The 19,258-nt window shown below is 49.9% G+C and overlaps 1 protein-coding gene across 3 annotated transcripts in view; it reads right to left on the minus strand.

The window, feature by feature from the left end:
- Positions 1-19,258, minus strand: part of CCDC57 (coiled-coil domain containing 57) — a 112,454-nt gene that overhangs the window by 57,098 nt on the left and 36,098 nt on the right. For 2 of the 3 annotated variants that reach the window (XM_036838396.1, XM_036838398.1), the window contains 5 exons: positions 19,067-19,201; positions 12,842-13,064; positions 12,012-12,164; positions 6,699-6,802; positions 3,518-3,784 (listed from right to left, as the gene is read on the minus strand). In XM_036838396.1, the coding sequence (XP_036694291.1) occupies positions 3,518-3,784; positions 6,699-6,802; positions 12,012-12,164; positions 12,842-13,064; positions 19,067-19,201 (882 nt within the window). The remainder of the gene's footprint in view (positions 1-3,517; positions 3,785-6,698; positions 6,803-12,011; positions 12,165-12,841; positions 13,065-19,066; positions 19,202-19,258) is intronic. The other variant, XM_036838397.1, reaches the window with a different exon arrangement.

Below are 19,258 nucleotides of genomic sequence, written 5' to 3' on the forward strand. Positions count from 1 at the left end.
TGCCTGAGGCGTGGCTGGGCTCGGGGATGGGGAGTCCTGATCTTGAGTGGCCCATGTTCTTGTCACACAGTGACTGCACGCGATGAGCGGCTGCTGCAGCTGGCCCCCACCTCTCTTAAGCTCAGTTCCTGGTAAGATGAAGCTTATTTTGATGACTCTAAAGTCTCACCCCACAATGACACAATGCTAATAATGACCTGAGATGCCCAGGAGCTTCTGCACTGCTGCGTTCAGGGCCCAAGGTCCCACCCCGTGATGGCCCCATCCACCTGCCTCGCCTGCTCTGGTGCAGGTCCCAGCATCTTGGCCAGAAGGGAAACATCCACGCAGCAGAGGGAAAGCTTGAGGCATCCTAATGACGACTCTGTTCCCAAGGGAAGGGAGTGCCTGGGCTCCTTGAAGAAGCCCTGCAGGGAGGCTGAGGCCCAGGGAGAGGCAGCGAGGGCTCCCTCGGGCAGGTTCCCAAGCTTCCAGGCAGAGTCAGAGGGATCGCCAGCCAACACTGCCCCCCAGCGGTCCGAGGTGCCCGGTGGGGAGGCCTGGGGAAACCCAGCATCCGTCTGTTTGGGGCCTGGGCAGGGCAGCCTGCAGGAGGGAGGGGCCTGGGTGAGCCGAGAACCGTGGAAGTGTGACAATGCAGCCACCTGCCCCACAGGGTCTCCCGTGACTGCGGGGAGCTCCAGGGTCTGCAGGTCCCTTCTGGGCTGGGGTGCTGGCTTTTGTGTGGCAGGGTCCCATCCCCACAGAGCAGCTGCAGGGATGGCCCGAGGCCCACGCCCCTGTCTCACTGCTGGTGGTTCCTCCCCTCTCCACACACATCTCTCTCTGAACCATCTGAGGGTGAGTTGGAGACATCGCACCCCTTTATGCCCCAATACTTCAGTTTGTACTTTCTGAAAACAAGGACATTCTCTTAATAACCAGTTATTAGAACCAGAAATTTCACAGGGACGTGGCATTATGACCTAACGCACAGTCCACAGGCACCTCCGTCAGCTGCCCAGAGGACGTCCTTTATGGACTGTTTCTCCTGCCCGGGGTCCAGGATCCCGCATGGCTTCTGCATCCTGGGTCCCCTAAGTCCCCAGCAGAATGTTCTCAACAGGACAGGCTGTGGGTTTAGTGCCCCTTGGTCTGGGTCTGTCTAAGGTCTTGTGCTTGGAGTCAGGAGCAAGGCTGTGTCCCTCTCCTGTCCGGAGGCTCGTGATGTCCGTCTGTCCCAGTGTTGGCAATGGGAGGTGATCTCTCGGAAGTGGTGTCCACAGGCTGCAGCACCAGAAAGTTACTGTTTTCCCTTTCCAATAAGAAGAACTTCTGGGGAGATTCCACATAAACAGCTTGTCCAGAATTTCAGCATCCGATGACAACCTCCCGGCTGTGTCATTCCCTTCATGTCCTTGGTTGATGTTCTAAGTAAGGAAGAGTTTTCCTCTCTCCTTCCTTTCCTTGTCAGTTTATTTGCATCAGAGTGAATGTGACTCCGTTTTAGTAGGTAGATGATAACCATGACTTCATGATTGACTGGCTTGGATCTGGTCAGTGGGATCCATTTATGCTGGCTCCTGCACCCCTGTCACGTCTCCGTGGTGGAATTGGCCACTTACCCTGGTTCCTCTCAGTAGAGCAGGAAGTTCGGGAATGCAATCTAGGCACTGGGTGCGCTCACCCACCCTGGGGAGCCACTGCCCCTTGGCTCCTGGTGGACGGAGCCGGGATATGTGCACACCTCTCTCTTTAAAGTAACCCACGAGTTTACTGTGGTGACTCCAACCCCAGCCTGAGCCCCAGAGGCATCCTAGCCCTCCCGACCACCTTCTTCCCCAGCCTCAGAAGCCTGGTGCCCACATCCTCTTCTCTGGGCACCCAACACACAGCTGGGCAATTACGAGCAGAGGCTGGGTGGGCCTGGCCTGGGCAAAGGGTTTCCTGTGCCTCCAATTTCTCACCCTGGGAGTGACCTCACCAAGGTCACAGGATGCCTAGACCTGGAAGGAGGTGGGACCCTGATAGCCATGCAGAAACTAAGGCCCAGAGAGCTCACTCAACACCCACCTTGGGAGAGCGGCCTTGGGAGAGCGGCCTTGGGCCTCAAGTTGCTTCAGCTCCCAGGCTGTCTGCCAAGGGATTAAATACCTCGATTTTAATTTCCACTCATTTGCATGGTTTCTTCCCCCTTCACTCTAAACAAGGGGATCAGAGTTATGCGAGGGCTGCTAACAGGAGAGCTGCAAGGGTCCCTGGGCTGCAGCGAGCCCCTGGCAGCACCTGGAACAGCCGTGGCCGTGCGGGAGAGCAGACACATCACCAATGGCATTTGCTGCCCAGCTGGGCCCGGAGCCTCTGGACTTAACTCCTAGATTACAGGACTGTGGGGAGGTCTGGGGCTCTTGGGGACAGCATCCACCTACCGATGGCACAGAGGGTTCAGTATCCCACTTCTAGTGCCCCCTCGGGGCTCAGGCTCCCTCGGCTTCCCCCTCACCAGCCCATCTCCCTCTGCAGGCACTCCTCATATGTTCGCTCCTGCCAAGGCACAGCTGGCCCCACCATCATGTTCCTTAAGCCAGATAGTGTCCTGGGTTGCATCTTCTCCATTCCAGGTCCTTCACAGTCCCCGAGAGTAGGTCCTGGAGCCTGGTCCCTCTTGTGTCCTTAAGTATCACTCTCAAAACTTGGCCCATGGGATGAGAACCACTGGGGGGCATATGATCGATGCTACTTCTGCCTGACGCCCTCCAGACATCATTTTACTGTCCTTAAAACCTTCTGCTTATGAATAGGTCACCATGTGCAACCACAGGAAACACAGGTAATCACAGGTCACCGCAGGTAATGCAGGTAATCACAGGTCACTGCAGGTCACCATCTGTGACTGCAAATAACCGTAGGTAGCTGACAGGTCTCGGGAGGCGTGTCACACGACACCCTGTGAAGAAAGCCCGTTCTTTGCAGCATCTCCATCCCGGTGTTCAGGAAGCAGGAAGGTGGCCTGTCTGGCAGACATGTGGGGACAACGTGCTGCTGCAGAGCTCTTGCCCTGGCCTGGGACCTTGGCTTAAACCCAGCCACGGAACTGGAGGGGAACTGGGTGCCAAGGGCCTGACCAGTACCAGGACGCCAGGTGGCCTGGTGGCCCGTGCTCTGGACAGCATCTCAAACACTCTGAGAAGCTCATGAGAACCACAGGATCCATCCCTGAGGGTCCTCTGGAAGGAAAATCCACCATGTTGCATCCATTTCAGGGCTTCCCAGGCCCTTGAAGCACACAGTCAAGGACTCCTGTGTTAGAGGACACAGAACGGTCCTCTTCACATGTGCAGCCTCCCTACGTGCTTTTAAAGGGATCTCAGCGACCTGGAGGACGAGGGGCTTGGCAGCCCTTGACAGCGTCTGCGGAGAACAGCCCGGACAGAGCCAGCCTAGTCAAGGAAGAAGAGGGCGGGCGGGCCCCTCACTGGCCAAGACTGCACCCCAGACCAGTCCCGCACAGGACGCAGGGCACCCACAGGGCACCCACCTCTTCCCCGACAGCCTCGGTGTCTGAGGCGTGCGGTTGCTGCCTGCCTGAAGCATCCCTGCCTTCCTTCCGGGCTGACCTGAGATGCTTCTCAATCTCAGCCACCTGCTTCCGCAGCTGCAAAACCTCCAGGTGCACCTGGTCCAGCTCGTGGGGAAGCTCTCGCTGGATGGTGTCCATGTCCAGGGGTTCCCGCAGCACCTGGGAGGCCGTTTTAGAGACAATGTTAGGAAGGCGGCCAGCTCTGGGAAGGGGTCTGGAACAGATCTGCAGGGAGGACACGGAAGTAACAGAAGGGCAGCAGTAGATGGTAGAACGTCCAGAAAGATCAGCAGGACACATGCTGGTCAGCCTCCCCTCTCTGGCCGAATTCCATCACCCACAAACCTGCAGCCCCACTGCCAAGCTGCAGCTCTTCCGGTCCCACCTAACCAGGCTCCCAGGCGGCTCCACTTGTCGCCCCCAGGGTGGGGACGCGGGCACCTGCAGCAGAGCCTACACTGGACCCAAGGTTGGTTGGGGAGAGTTCCTGCACGGAGGTGTCTGGACAGTGGGCCTTAAAACCCTCTTCCTGGGCCCTAGTCCCAGGTGGAGACAAAGGGCACGTGACCGTGGGCAGGGGTGGGGAGGCCCAAGCCTATCAAAAGGCAGAGGTGGATGAAGGCGTAGGAAGGGGCAGGAAGGGAAGTCCTGGCTTCACGAACAACCTGGGGCAGCTGTGGGGCCGCTAGGAGGTGCCCGAGTAGAGTCCTGGCCAGAGCTCCAGGGCCGCCCCGTCCTTCAGCTACCTCTCTCGACAATGTCTGCTCTCCCAGCATAAGGAGGGGAAAAGGACAGGCAGAAAGAAAGACACACCTCTCTACACCCTCGACTTGCCAATTTTATTCTCAGGAAGATAAAATATCTTCCTATTCCAGGGACTCCTACAAAGAATTCGTAATGAATATTTTATTCTATTTATTCACATACACTAAAAAAGGTGACCATTTGATAAACATATACTGTTAACTAAAAAACAAACAAAAAACACTTCAAGGTAGACTTTTTTCCTCAGGATAATCAAACCATCTATCATTACCAAGACAGGATTAAAAGCTCTTATTTACATGTTTATTTCCTGTTTCTAGCATGTGGGGGGATGTAAAATCCCGATGGTGGGGCAGAACTGGGAAAGGGCAAGCATCTGAAGACCCCCTCCTCTCATATGTGACATAGGTCTGTAATCCCAGAAACAGAAAAGTGGTCCAGTTCATCTCCACTGCAACAGCAAAAATGAACTTTCAGCCAAGACAAGGCATCTGATTTCTGGGCATTGCCTGCTCCCCACAAAAGACAGAAATTGCCAAGCAATGTCTGTCACCAGCCAGGTGTTCTGTTCCATGGAAGATGCAGAGTCTGCAGGATGGTGTAACCTATGTACTTATGGACTTGAAAGGGCACATGAAAACGGCCTCATGGGAAAGAAACGTCACAAGGCGACAGAGTGGCGTGACACCACCAGCACCAGCAGTAAGAACTGTGTTCCCAGGGACACTGTCAAGTCCATGAAAAGACAAGCTAGAGAATGGGAGAAAAAGTTTGCAAATCATATATCTGGGGGACTTCCCTGACGGTCCAGTGGTTAAGACTCTGTGCTTCCAATGCAGGGGGAGTGGGTTCGATCCCTGGTCTGGGAACTAAGATCCCACATGCTGCGGTGTGGCAAAAAAAAAAAAAAAAAAATCATATATCTGACAAAAGACTTGTATCCAGAACATACAAAGAGCTCTGACAATTCAACAACAAGACAATAAACAACCCGATTAAAAATGGGCAGAGGATATTCATGGACATTTCTCCAAAGAAGACATACAAATGGCTGATAAGCACATGAAAACATGCTCAACATCATTTTTCATCAGGAAAATGCAAATCAAAACCACAGGTCAGGTCCACCTCACACCCACTAGAACGGCTAGAGTCAAAAAGACAGAAAAAGCAGCGGGTGCTGGTAAGGACGTGAGACACAGGGACCCTCGTGCACCTGCTGGGGGTGGAAAGTGTGCAGCTTCTGTGGAAACATTAGTGGTTCTCCAAAAAGTTAAATATAGAATTACCCTGTGACCCAGCAATTCTACTCCTTCATGCATACCCCGAAGAACTGAAACAGGGACTTGGACAGACCACATTCATGGCAGAATGTGTCCACCACATTCACAGCAGCCTAACAGTGGAAGCAACCCAAGTGTCCAGCAGATGAATGGGTACACTAAATACTGGGATACTCTCCAGTTATTAAGAGGAAAGAAGTTCTGACACCTGCTACAACATGGATGAACGTTGAGGACATTATGCTGAGTGAAATGAGCCAGTCACAGAAGGACAAGTACTGAGTGATTCCACTGATATGAGGCTCCCCGAGGACTCAGGCCCATAGAGACAGAAAGAGTAGAGTTTACCAGGGGCTGGGGGTGGGGAACAGGGAGTTAGTGTTTAACGCGGACAGAGTTTCTGTTCAAATGATGAAAGAGTTCTGGGAACAGACCCTGGTGATGGTTACACAATACTGTGAATATACTTAACGTCACTGAACTGTACACGCAAAAATGGTAAACTTTGTTATGTATATTTTACCAGAATTTAATAAAAAACACTAAAAAAAAAAAAAAAAGATATCATGAATTAATAGCAATAAAGCACAGTTTGTGACACCAGCACCATCATGCCAGGGCGGAACTGCACTGGAGTTTGCCCAGCTGTCCTGCCTCCCCAGGAAGCAGTGGGTCGGCCGAGCACCTGGTGACAACCCGTCCCCCAGGAAGGCAGGGCCAGGGGACTGAAAGGGTCGGCACTGGCCAAGGCATCTAGAGTCACAGATAGTGATGACGAGCACATGTTCTTGCCACAGCTTGGTGCCTGGGTTTAACACGGGTCCCGGGACTCGCCCAGCACGTCCTGGGAGGGCAGAGACGGGGCCCTGCGCATCGACGGCCAGCACTGCCCCTCCTGCCCTGGACTCTCCTCTCTCATCTACCAGGTCCTCACTGCGTGCCTTCTAGGGACACACGAGAGGTGAACCAGCTGCTCCTCACCACCACCCCTTCCTCGCAGGGGTCACAGCAGGTTCCTGGGGTTCAGTGCCACCCCAGGAGTGCCTTCAGTCGGAAGACCTACACAGTCTAGCATCAGAGGGTGGCCATACCTTCTGTCTGAGCTGTGCCACCAGGAAGCTCAGGAGATGTGCCCTGTCTCCAAGCCTCCTGAGCGCCAGTCCCGTGGATGGACCATCGACCGGCACAGCTCCTCCTGCAGAGAGAGTGATTTTTGTCAGACTCACATCTCCTAAAGCCCTGGGAACTTCCAACTGCCTGTCCTCCCTTTGAGGAGATGGACATCTGAGGCGTCCAGGGCATTGGTGTGTTCTTCTCTGCCCTCCCCTAAGGATGCCTACTGTCACTGCTGGTCTGCTGTGACGTTAAGATGTTCTAAAGCTGAGTGAATGCAGCTGGGTGCCCCCAAAGACTGAGATGAGCTGCACATGAAGAACAGTCCTTATGTCAAGAAAGCAGGAGTCTTCGTGGAGAAAAAAATCCAACCTTACCAGCTAGTGTCTGGTAGAGGCCAACCTGTGTAGCCTCCTAGTCGTTTGGCTGGGAATTAAGAAAATGTCCACGAATCCACAGGTCAAAGAATAAATCACAATGGACATTAGAAATTACTTTGAACTGAATTATCATAAAAGCACTGCTTATCAAAACTTAAGGAATGCATCTAATGCTGTCCTTTCAAAAGTATTTACAGACATACAAGCATATTTAGAAAAGAAGGATGAAAGATAAATGAACTGAACATCCATTTCAAAAATGAGGGAAAAAAAGCAAATAAAGTAGAAGGAAGGACAGAACAAAGTCAGTATTAGATGCTGAGGAAACAGAAAACAACGTGCAATAGAGGGTGAACAAGACCAGAGGAGGTTCTTTGACAAAGTTAAGTCCCTGGTGAGATTAAGCAGGAAAAACGGACAGAGACAATATAGCAAATGTAAAGGCTGTTACTTTAGATCCTGGGGGCTGTGAAAACTTGTGGAGAATACACTCCCATAAGCAACTTTATGCCAAATTTTTGAAAAGTTAAATGAAATAGACAATTTTCTAGCAAATTATAACATCAAAAAATGACACAGAAAAAGGAAAATCTAGATAGTCCTTTAACTGTGAAAAAAAACCTGAACTAAAAATTTAAAACTTTCCCACAAGGAAAACTCTATGCCCAGGTGGTTTCAAAGTTGAAGTCTATCAATTGGTTAAGGAAAAATTAACATAAATCTAATATAAACTTTTTCAGAAAACAGAGAGATAGTGAACCATCTTCCAACTTACTTATGAGGCCAGAATAATCCTGATTACAAAACCTGACGTGAACATCAAGAGGAAGGAAAATTATAGGCCAATCTTACCCATAACATAAATGTGATAATTCTCAATAAAATATTAGCAAAAGAATATATCACATGTTGAGTTTATTCCAGAAATACAGGGTTGGTTTAACATTCAAAGACCAATTTAAGCTTCTCATTCTGAACAAAATGAGTGTGTGCATTCCACCCCACTCCTCTCCCTGATTACAGCTGAGAGCCCTGGACACCACACACCAAGCCAGATGAGGAGATTCTGAACAGGGAGGAAAAGCAGGCAGAGAGGCTAGGGACCTTGGGAATCAAAGGATGATCCACAGTGAGTTCCTGGAGTTTTTTCCTTCCTGTATTTCCCAACTTTGGTGCTGGAGCAGACACGACTCAGAGACACCACTGAGCTCAAACCAGGAACCAAGGCCCAGGAAAAGGGAGACCCGCACGGCTGCTGGTAAAACAGAAGCAGAATTAAAACAGACTCAATGACAATCAGGATTTCATGACACGACACTCAAAATGTCCATGACAGAATCCAAAATTACTCATTATATCAACAACAAGGAAAATCTCACCTTGAATGGAAAAAGACAACAACAAGCTGACAGATTAAAGCGACTCCAACAGGCAATCTGATACACTCTCAAAACAAATGAATACTGGAAGTTTCAGCAAAGGGATAAAAAAACAAAATGGAAATTTTAGAACTGAAACCATAATAAAAATCTCACTGTATGGGCTCTATAGGAGAATGGAGACAACAGAAGAAAGAACTGGTGAACTTGAAGATATAATAGAAATTCTCCTATCTGAACTATAGAGAAAACAGATTGGAAAGAGACAGACAGACAGAGCCTCAGTGACCTGTGGGAGAATAACAAAAGATCTAACACTCTTGCCATTGGAGTCCCAAAAGGAAAAACAGTGTGGAGCTGAAAAAAATACTTGAAGAAATAATGGTTGAAAACTTCTCAAATTTGTCAAAAGAGACACCTTCAGATTCAATGTCAAAAGGATAAGCCAAGGAAATCTATGCACAGACCATCATAATCAGATTTCTGAAACTAAAGACAAACTCTGAAAGCAGGCAGAGAGAAATGATTCACAGGCGATGGACTGCTCATCAGAAATGATCATCTGATTTCTCACCAGAAGAAAATGGTATATTTTAAGTGCTGAAAGCAAAGAACTGTCAACTCATAATTTTATACCAGTGAATATACTCTTCAGGGATGAAGGTGAGATAAAGACAACTCGGATGAAGAAAAACCAAGAGTTTGTCACCAGCAGTCTTGCTGTAAAGGAACTGCTGAAGGAAGTACTTCAGACAGAAGGAACCTGGAATCAAGAGTCATGGAAAGGGGAAGGATCTGGGAAAAGAATGGACCATACCTTTCCTCCTGAGTTTTTAAAATTATGTTTGACAGTTGAAAGCAAAAACGAGGATCCTGTCTGATGTCGTTCTCGATGTACAGAGGGGTGGTATTTGCGACAATAAAGGGGGTGATGGGGCCTGACTGGTGGTAAGATCCCCACATTCCACTTGAAATTGCAGTGTTGACACGAGTTGACTGTGGTAAGTAAGGATATTGTAATCCCTAGAGCAAACACTAGAAAAAGTACCCAAAGAGATACACTGAAAAACTAGATTAAAGTGGAACACTAAAAAATGTTCAAGTAACCCAGTGGAGGCAGGAAAGAGGAAACCGACGGATAGAAAACAAATGTGAAATGGCAGCCTTGGCTCCTGACACAGCAACAATTACATCAAGTGCAAACACTCTAAACCCATCGGCTAAAGTATCACAAGATGGATTTCAAAACTGCCTAGCTACATGCTGCCTACAAGAAATTCACTTCAAATGCGATGATGGAGGTGGGTTAAAAGAAAATGGACGATAAAGATATACATGCAAACACCAATCAGAAGAAAGCAGGACTGGGACTTCCCTGGTGGTCCAGTGGTTAAGACTCTGTGCTTCCAATGCAGGGGGCTAGGGTTCTATCCTTGGTCAGGGAACTAAGACCCCACATGCTGCGCAGCATGGCCAAAAAAAAAAAAAAAAAAAAAAAAAGAAGAAAACTGGACTGTAGACTTGAGAGGAAAGAAAACTACCAGGATGAAGAGGAACACCACATAATGATATACAGGTGAATTCACCACGAAAACATAAATGTACATACATTGAACAACAAAGCTTCAAAATACATTAAGCAAAAACTGATAGAATCATGACAAAAACATACAGATTTGTATTACCATAGGAATAGGAAGAAACCTTCTTAATCTGACAAAAAAAACGTAAATATTAAACTTTAAAGTGTTGAAAGTTTTTCTCTGGAATCAGGAAGAAAGCCAGCTATGATCAACATCATACTAGAAACTCCACTCAGGGGAAATAATACAAGAGAAAAAAGTAAAAGCTATCAGCACTGGAAAAGACAAAAATAAAACGTCCACTATTTGGGACAAGATGACTAGGTAGGCAGAGCGTCCTGCCTGCCCTTTCCTTTCCTTCCTGAACAATGGACCCCATAAACGATCAGATGGGCGGTGGCAGGAGGTTACCCTCTGTGGGCGATCTGCCTGGGGGCTGGCGGCCCAGCAGGCGAGGGTGTCAGGGTGGAGGGCAGCCTGGTTTGGCTGTCAGAGCCCGGGAGGGCCTGGGTAAAAGGGTGGGGCCTCCACGTGGGGAAAGGCCTCCGTGCTAGGGAGGCTGCTCACACCCAGGAACTGGATAGAAGAAGTAATGTACTGAGGAGGTCGGGAGCCAGGCTTCTCGTTGTCGGAAAAGGAAGTTAAGAGTAATGAAAGTGGAGACTAGAACAAGCCTGTGATCCTGGACCAATCACAGAGCAACAGACTGACGGATAAGTTTCTCTTAAATTAAGACCTTCCAATGCCTCAGGAGATGGATCCAAAAAAATATTGCTAAGATTTATGGCAGGGCTTCCCTGGTGGTGCAGTGGTTGAGAATCTGCCTGCCAATGCAGGGGACACGGGTTCGAGCCCTGGTCTGGGAGGATCCCACATGCCGCGGAGCTACTAGGCCCGTGAGCCACAACTACTGAGCCTGCGCATCTGGAGCCTGTGCTCCGCAACAAGAGAGGCCGCGATAGTGAGAGGCCTGCGCACCGCGATGAAGAGTGGCCCCCGCTTGCCGCAGCTGGAGAAAGCCCTCGCACAGAAACGAAGACCCAACACAGCCAAAAATTTTTAAAAAATTAATTAATTAATTAATTTAAAAAAATAGTTGCTTATTTATTAAAAAAAAAGATTTATGGCAGGGTGTTCTGCCTATGTTTTCTTCTAGGACTTTTATGATTTCTGGTCTCACATTTAGGTCTCTAATCCATTTTGAGTTTATTGCTGTATACGGTGTTAGGGAGTGTTCTAATTTCATTCTTTTACATGTAGCCATCCAGTTTTCCCAGCACCACTTATTGAAGAGGCTGTCCTTTCTCCACTGTATATTCTTGCCTCCTTGGTCACAGAATGAAATTTTGCCATTTGCAACAACATGGATGGACCAGGAGGGCATTATGCTAAGTGAAAGAAGTCAGACAGAGAAAGACAAATACTGTATAACACTTATATGTGGAATCTAAAAAATACAACAAACTAGTGAATATAACAAAAAAAGAAACAGACTCACAGATACAGAGAACAAACTAGTAGTTACCAGTGGGGAGAGGGAAGGGGGAAGGGGCAAGATAGGGGTGGGGGATTAAGAAGTACAAACTATTATGTATAAAATAAATAAGATTCAAGGATATATTGTACAGGAGATGGCCAACTGTGCTGTGTCAGCAGGAACCAGAGCAACGGCTCTCACGACTGCTACTGGGAGAGGAAATGGTGTGAATAGCCTGGAGACAGTCTGACCATCAACCAAAACATACTGCAGCTCAAAAGAAGCCAGACAAGAGTACACACGTGTAATTCCACTTATATGAAAACTCAGCCACAGGGTGAGGAGTCAGGACAGTGGCTGGCTCAGGAGGAGGACAAGGGGCTCCGGGGGTGGCACATTTGCAACAGCTCCTTGGGCTGTGTCACTGGACAGTCACTGGGCAGAGCACACGACACGACACAAGGATTCTCACCGGTGGTGTCTGTGGAGGCCAGGACACTGGGTTGAACGCCAGCACAGGACGAGGTCGTCTTCGAAGGATCTAACACGTCTTCTAGTTGTTCCTCCAATGTTTTAAATTTATGCTTTAGAGTTCGCATTTCTGCTTCAAGGGCCAGAACATAATCTTCCAAAAAACCCAGTAAACACACAGGCACATGCGTTTACACTCTCACCCTTTATCTACCACCCCCGCCCTCCCCTGCCCGACCCTCATGACTGTCCCGTGCTGTCTGTGTGATACCCTCCCCTCCAGAGACCAGCTCGCCATGCTCTCTGAGGGGGCCCCACGATCAGGAGCAAACACTCAACCTCCTTCAGTCCTGCAACCCTTGACGCACAGACACAACCATCTCATCCTGAGCGCAACCATCTCATCCTGAGTGCAGCCGTCTCAGGCGCTGCCCCTCCACTCACCACCCCTCGAGACCCTGCTCCAAATAGCATGGGGCTGGGCGACCTTCGGGGCTTGGATGCTCCCCTGAGGAAGGGCCTGCTCCCCTAGCCCCAGCTGCCCACTCCAGGAGAGCACAACGCCAACCCAGCCCCTGGTCCAAGTCTGGCTCTGGTTTTTAAGTGTGTCGAGCGTGTATCCTTCACTTTTTCCCTCCACTTACCAATAAAAAGTTTTTATTGTATATAAAATATTTGACTTAAGATCCCTTCCCTTGGAGGAAAAGCAGCTGTCACATTTTGAAGTAATCTATCAAAGGGGATGTTCATTTATAAGACTCCAAGTGAAGCCTATTTTGGACCCAGTAGAGGTGGCTCCTCAGCCTCCCCCTCCCCCTCCCCCTCACTCACCAGGTACAGCTGAATCAGCGGCTGCCTTTGGGTCAGGCTGGTTTGTTTGTGAGGTCTTCCCTCCTAACTGGGCAGAAGGAAGAATCTGATCGCTTAGAGTTTCCATTTCTTTCCTCATTTGTGCAATAACATTTCGCAAGCTTGTGTTCTGCTCTTGTAGCTGCTGGATCACAGTAGATGGAAAACTTTTACTTGTTTCTTCTTCTTGATGCCTTAGAAGCATCTGTCAAATACGGAAAAAAAAAAGAAAAAGAAAAAGAAAGAAGAGAAAATGGTCACAGCCAAGAACCAATGACTCCCTTGTGCACTGAGGCTGGCTGCATCTGTGTCCACCTGCCCCCCGTCCCTGCTCCCCGTCATCTGTCCTGGAGGTGGGTAATGTTGACAGAAGTATGAAAAAACTTTTTCTTCTGTGTTTCATAAAGACAAGACCACTGTTTTTCAAAGATAACTTTTATTGAGAAATTTGGGGACCCTTCCTTTTTAGTCAGAAACCCATCATTCACCCATTAGAGTGGCAGTTATAAAAAAGACAGACGGTAACAAGTGTTGCTGAGGATGTGGAGAAAATGGAATCCTTGTGCACTGTAAAAGGTAAAGGAATGCAGTGGCTTGTAAATGTAAAATGGTGCAGCTGCTGTGGAAAACAGTCTGGCTGTTCCTCAACAAACTAAACACAGAGCTATTATACAACCCAGCAATTCCACTCCTAGGTATAGATCTAAGAGAAATGAAAACATACATACACACAGAAACCTGTACACATGTTTGGAGCAGCATTATTCATAGTAGCCAAAACGGAAATACTCAAATGTCTACCAACAGATGATGGATAAACAAAGGGTAACACTGTGAAACACTACTCAGCCATAAAAAGGAACGATGTTCTGACACATGCTACAACAGCGAAGGACCATGAAGACATCATGCTAAGTGGCAGTCAAGGACTTTAAAGCAGTTCCCATAAATGTACTCCAGGATTTAAAAAAAAAAATGAACATAAAAAGAAAAATGGAAGATATCAAAAAAGAACCAAATAGCATCTACAGAGATGGAAAATATACTGTCTGAAGGAAAAATTCACTGGCTAGGATGGGATTAAGAGCAGATCAGACACTACAGGAGAAAAGATGAGGGAACATAAACACATAGCAGTAGAAAGTATTCAAACTCAAGCACAGAGTGAAAGAAACCAAAAAGAACAAATAACAACAGAGCTCTAGTGACCTCGGAATAATGTGAAGCAGACGCACACTAACCCAGATCATTGTGGGGGACAGAAAAGGATTCAGAACTTGTTGGCAAAAAAATTTCCAATTTGATGAAAACGTAAGTCCACAGATCCAAGAAGTTCAAGAAACCTGAAGCAAGATAAACACAAAAAAAGTCACACCAAAGAGCACATCATGGTCAAATTGCTAAAATACAATGATAAAGAGAACCTCTTAGAAGCGACCAGAGGAAAAAAAGACACATTATGTTCCTGCAGAAGAACAAATACAAGAAACTGACAACTTCTCATGAGAACCAATGAAATCTAGAAGACAATGGAACTATATGCAGAAAGAAAAAAAAACCTGTCACCCTGAGTGAAAATCTCCTTTGAAAATGATGGCAAGAGAGACTTCTGCCTTTGACCATGAGGGATTTGCTGCTACAGGACTTGCCCTCTGGCTGTAAACAACTAGAAAACCAGGCAAATTCTATGAAACTACTGTCTTCAGACACTGCCTGTACAGAACTGGGTGCCAGAGAAGAGGGGACAGAGGAAGGGAGCCTGTGGTTTGCCTAGTTCTCTGTGTCTGGGCCCAGCACAACCCAGCCCTCTGTGGATGTTTGCTTGCAGAAAGCACCCGGCTCCTCTCCTCCACGGCTGCCCCATCAGCACACTAACCTCCAAATGGGCAGGAAGGAAGGTCCTCCCCTAGGAAGCAGCACATGCTCACTCCCCACTCAAGGCCTAGGTCCCATCCCGACACTTTCTGACTTTCCGACTGGTTGCTGGATCCTGCTTACCAGCAAAGCAAACCAGCCGGGCTCGCGAGGACCTTTGACCAGTCCTGCTGAGAGAGACCAAGACTATGTGAACACAACGCGAGCTTCTAACAAGTTCAGAGACGCACAAACATGCCCATGCAGCATTACAAGAATCTGTGCAAATGATCCCAATGGCCATTAGTGAGAGCACGATGAAGTAAACCATGGCATGGTCATACAATAAAGTACACAACCATTTAAGTTGCATTTTTGAAGAATTTTATTTTTGATTTATTCTCTTTTTGGCTGCGTTGGGTCTTTGCTGCTGCATGCGGGCTTTCTCTAGTTGTGGCGAGCGGCGGCTACTCTTTGTCATGGTGTGTGGGTTTCTCATTGCAGTGGCTTCTCTTGTTGCAGAGCATGGGCTCTAGGTTCGTGGGCTTCAGTAGTTGCAGCACGTGGGCTCAGTAGTTGCAGCACACAGGCCCTAGAGCACGCGGGCTTCAGTAGTTGTGGCGTGTGGGCTCTAAGTGTGCAGGCTTCAGTAGTTGTGGCATGTGGGCTCAGTAGTTGCGGCTCAGGACTCTAGAACGCAGGTTCAGTAGTTGTGGCGCACAGGCTTAGCTGCTGCGTGGCATGTGGGATCTTCCTGGACCAGGGCTCAAACCCGTGTCCCCTGCATTGGCAGGCAGATTCTTAACCACTGTGCCACCAGGGAAGTCCTGCATTTTTGAAGAATTTTAATGATGTGAGAAATATTTATGGAAACTTTAAAAAAGAATTAACGTTATATAGCATGACCTGAGCTATATGAACACAGTATGGGCACAGGAACATACATGAGATATGGAGATACAGGTGGCTGGAAGGAAACACACTAAAACGCCTGAGTGTTGGACAGACACGATCTGTTCTCTTCTCTGTTCCAAGCGATGCTGGCTCACATCTGCAGAGCTCACATCCACCCGCAGTGGGCCAAGCGTTCACGGGGTACCCGTCACACAGATGAGGAAACAGAGACACGAGCTCTCGGGGGCCACCCGACCACACAAAGCCACACGCTGATGACAGACACGCACGCGGCCTCCATGGGTCTGACCCGGCCACAACGCTCAGCCCTGGCATTGAGCAAGCACATGACACACGCTGTCACCAACTTCCCACTAAGGCACCACAGGGGACCCAAGAGGTCCGGCCAAGGAGGAGTTGAGCTGGGGTGAACCTTGGGCCCACTTGACTCCAGAGAACACTGTGCTAAATTAAATTGTAAAATTTCTGCGGTGGCCACATATTACTTTTACTTTCAGAATGAAGTTATTTCTTCTGTTACTCACAGTTCCCAGCTTTTCAAGCCACCACTGGCTCTGCTATGCACCTGCTCTGTCTCCTTCCAGCCACTGCTCTGGCCCCACGGCTCCTGCTGCAAACACCCGACCTCCCTCTCTGTGCCCATTGGGACATTTCCCACCTTCTCCGTGGCAGAGCCTCAGGCTGCTCCCACTCAGGCAGACAGCAGTGTGGTCGGGGCCGTGAGTGTACAGCTGGCTGGTGCTACTCACATTCTCCCTCTGCCACCTGTGGGGCAGGGACCACTCCTCTCAGGTCCTCAGCTTCCTTGTCCTGAACAACAGGATCCACCTCAAAGCCGCAGTGCAGCCCAGCTGCAAGGCGAATCCTCTGTCCCTGCGGCCGTGGCTGCGTCTCTGCCCTGGTAGTGCCTGCCCGACGGTGGTGCCTTGGTCTCCGTGGGGTGATCACCACGGCTCTGCTGAGGCTCCGTGCTCGGAACTAGTACCAAGCGAGGGAGAAGATGTGGCCAAAGCCAAGAGCCTGCCCGTCTGCACAGTGGAATCTGTGATGGGCTCATCACTCCCCAGGAAGCACAGTGTCTTGCTCCCTGGCGGACTCTATTTCTGACTTCAGTGTATGACAGATTCCCTCACTGCTCCTACCTTAGTGTTTGCCAAGGGCTCACCCCTGCAGAACTCAGCACCAACTGCTGTCCGCCCACACCTGCCGCTTTACCAGGTGGTCACATCCTTAACCTGTTCCCAGTATTAAGGCCCTGTAGGGGGAGCACAAGTGTTTTGCTATTATCTGCAGGATTCAAAAAACTTCATTCCATTGGGTCAGCCAGGAACTTGTGCAGCATTCTGCCCCACCCTGGGTCCTGGCTTGGAAGCCACATCTCTCTGTCAAGACCGCCACGCCAGCTCACATTCGCAGGTGCCTGGGATGCTGCTCTGCCGCGCCCCACTCGCTTTGTCTCCGGGGTCCCGTGGCCGGGCCCCTCTGTACAGGACAAAGGTGTGCATCTCCCCACTCTGCATGGGATGGGCGGGGCACTTGTTTCTGACCCCTAGACCATTTCTAAAGCCCCTGTTTACTTAACAAGGCAACCAGCCATGAGAGGCCTCCCTGACCAGCCGAGCTGGTGCTTGGAGACAAATGACTTCTTTTAATTGCCAGCCTGGGGGGAAAATACAACAAAGAAAAATTGGGGTGGGGGTTCATTGATAAAAAAAAAAAGAGAGGCATTTGTTTTCTCTATGTGTCCTAGGGAAGGCACCCATGCAGAGACTAACTGCTGTGAGCCCCCAGGACCACAGGTGACTCTGGAGGCTGGGGTCGGCCCCACCTCTCCTCCTGGGAACATCGGTGCTCCCAAGCCTGACCACTGGCTGACGGTGAATCTCCCCGGGGACTTGTTAACAGATGTGCCTTTCGGAGCTCAACCCCTAAGGCATCGGGCCTAGTAGGTCCTGCTGGGACTCAGAGGGGTGTGTTTCGGAAGCTCCCGAGGTTTCTGAGGGTGGCCAGACTGGGGGCTGCGCAGTCACCTGTGCAGAGAGGACAGTCACTGCCCACGTAGCATGGCTGGCAGGAGCCCACCTCCACCAGGTGAACGCTAGGTCAACCCAGCACCAACTGCGGGCAAGTGCCCGCCACAGAGGTCGCAGTGAGGCCCCAGGGCCGCCTTCCACCCACAGTGAGCACGAATCCTCCCAGCAAGGACACATGAGCTACAACCCGCACTCCCGACAGTCTGGCTGCGCGCACATAGGCACAAGCAGGGCCGGTGGACGCCTGGAGACGCAGCTTGTGCCACGTCCATCCTCCCTCTACAGGTGGACAGCTGGACAGGTGGGAAGAGGCCAGCACCCCTGGAAACATCCTAAGGATTTCAGTGGCTCCATTATCCTGGACGACCAGGTAAGTGACTTTCCACAAATGGACAGAGATCAACTACTGAAACAATGGGCCACTGAACCAGGAAGGTCATGTCTGAGACAGGCTCGGGCTAAGCTCTGCTGGTGCAGCTCTGGAAGGCACTTCTCCTTGCGGGTTGCCCAGATTTCATAGCAGCCCGGTGACAGGGCTTCCCTCCGGAGCCCTGGATGGACGGGGGACAAGGCAAGAGGCAAGGCAAGACATGGGCTGTGTTCACTGTAATGCCAAACTCTAGGCATGCGCCAAGGGTCCCCCTCAGCGGAAGCAAATGCCCCCTCTGCAACTCTGAGTCAAATCCTGCCGCTTCCGGCTTCAGGTTTTACTGGCGCTAGTCCTTGGCACCCCTTGGCCCGCAGACACAAGGCTCCACTCTCTGCCTCTGTCGTCACATGGCATTCCTCCTGTGTCTGTCTTCACGTGTGTGCTTTTCTAAGAACACCAGTCCTATTGGGTTAGGCCCACCCTGCTCCCAAGTGATGTCATCTTAACTAACTCCATCCATAAAGACTCTATTTCCAAGGAAGGTCCCATCCTGAGGCACTGAGACCGGAACATGCCTTTTGGGGCCACCATTCAACCCGCAGGCATCCCATAGTCAGTATCAGGCTCTGGCCAGTGCAAAGCAGTAAGGAAGTCTGTGCTTTATGAGAGGAACAGCCGTCGTCACATGTTGAATGGCTTACTCACCATGCGTGAAGAAGTGTGTTTGGGGATAAAGCTCTAACCTCTTGGTTCTTTGTGTTACTGTCTGCCACGGTGCAATATCTGAATTTGGGGGTTTTTGATATTTCAGATGCTGAAGATACAAAGATTGAGTGTAGACTCCCGTTAACTGGTTGAGGCTCAGCCTCACCCTTGTTTGTGCAAACAGTCATTTTAAAAGAAATAGGGCTGAAAAGACCTGCCTCCAGTGCTGGTTCTATTTGGCATATTTTCCCTCTGGCTGGGGGAGTGGGTGTCTCCAAGGGGCTTGGGAGGAAGAGCCGTGCGGAGGCTCAGCAGGAGGCGGCCCCTCACCTGCGCCTCCTCCTCAGGGTGGAGTCCGCGTGTCCCCAGCGCCTGCACAGCCTGGTCTCTCTCTCGGGTCACGGCCTTCAGCACCACCTCCTGGCCACACAGCACCCGCTCTGTCTCCTGCAGCTTGGCCGCAACCTGGGGAAGACACAGACTCAGTTCATTCTGGGAGGATTACAAGGAAGCAGTGCCACC

This window comes from Balaenoptera musculus, chromosome 20 (assembly GCF_009873245.2).
Source record: "Balaenoptera musculus isolate JJ_BM4_2016_0621 chromosome 20, mBalMus1.pri.v3, whole genome shotgun sequence".
NCBI lineage: Eukaryota > Metazoa > Chordata > Mammalia > Artiodactyla > Balaenopteridae > Balaenoptera > Balaenoptera musculus.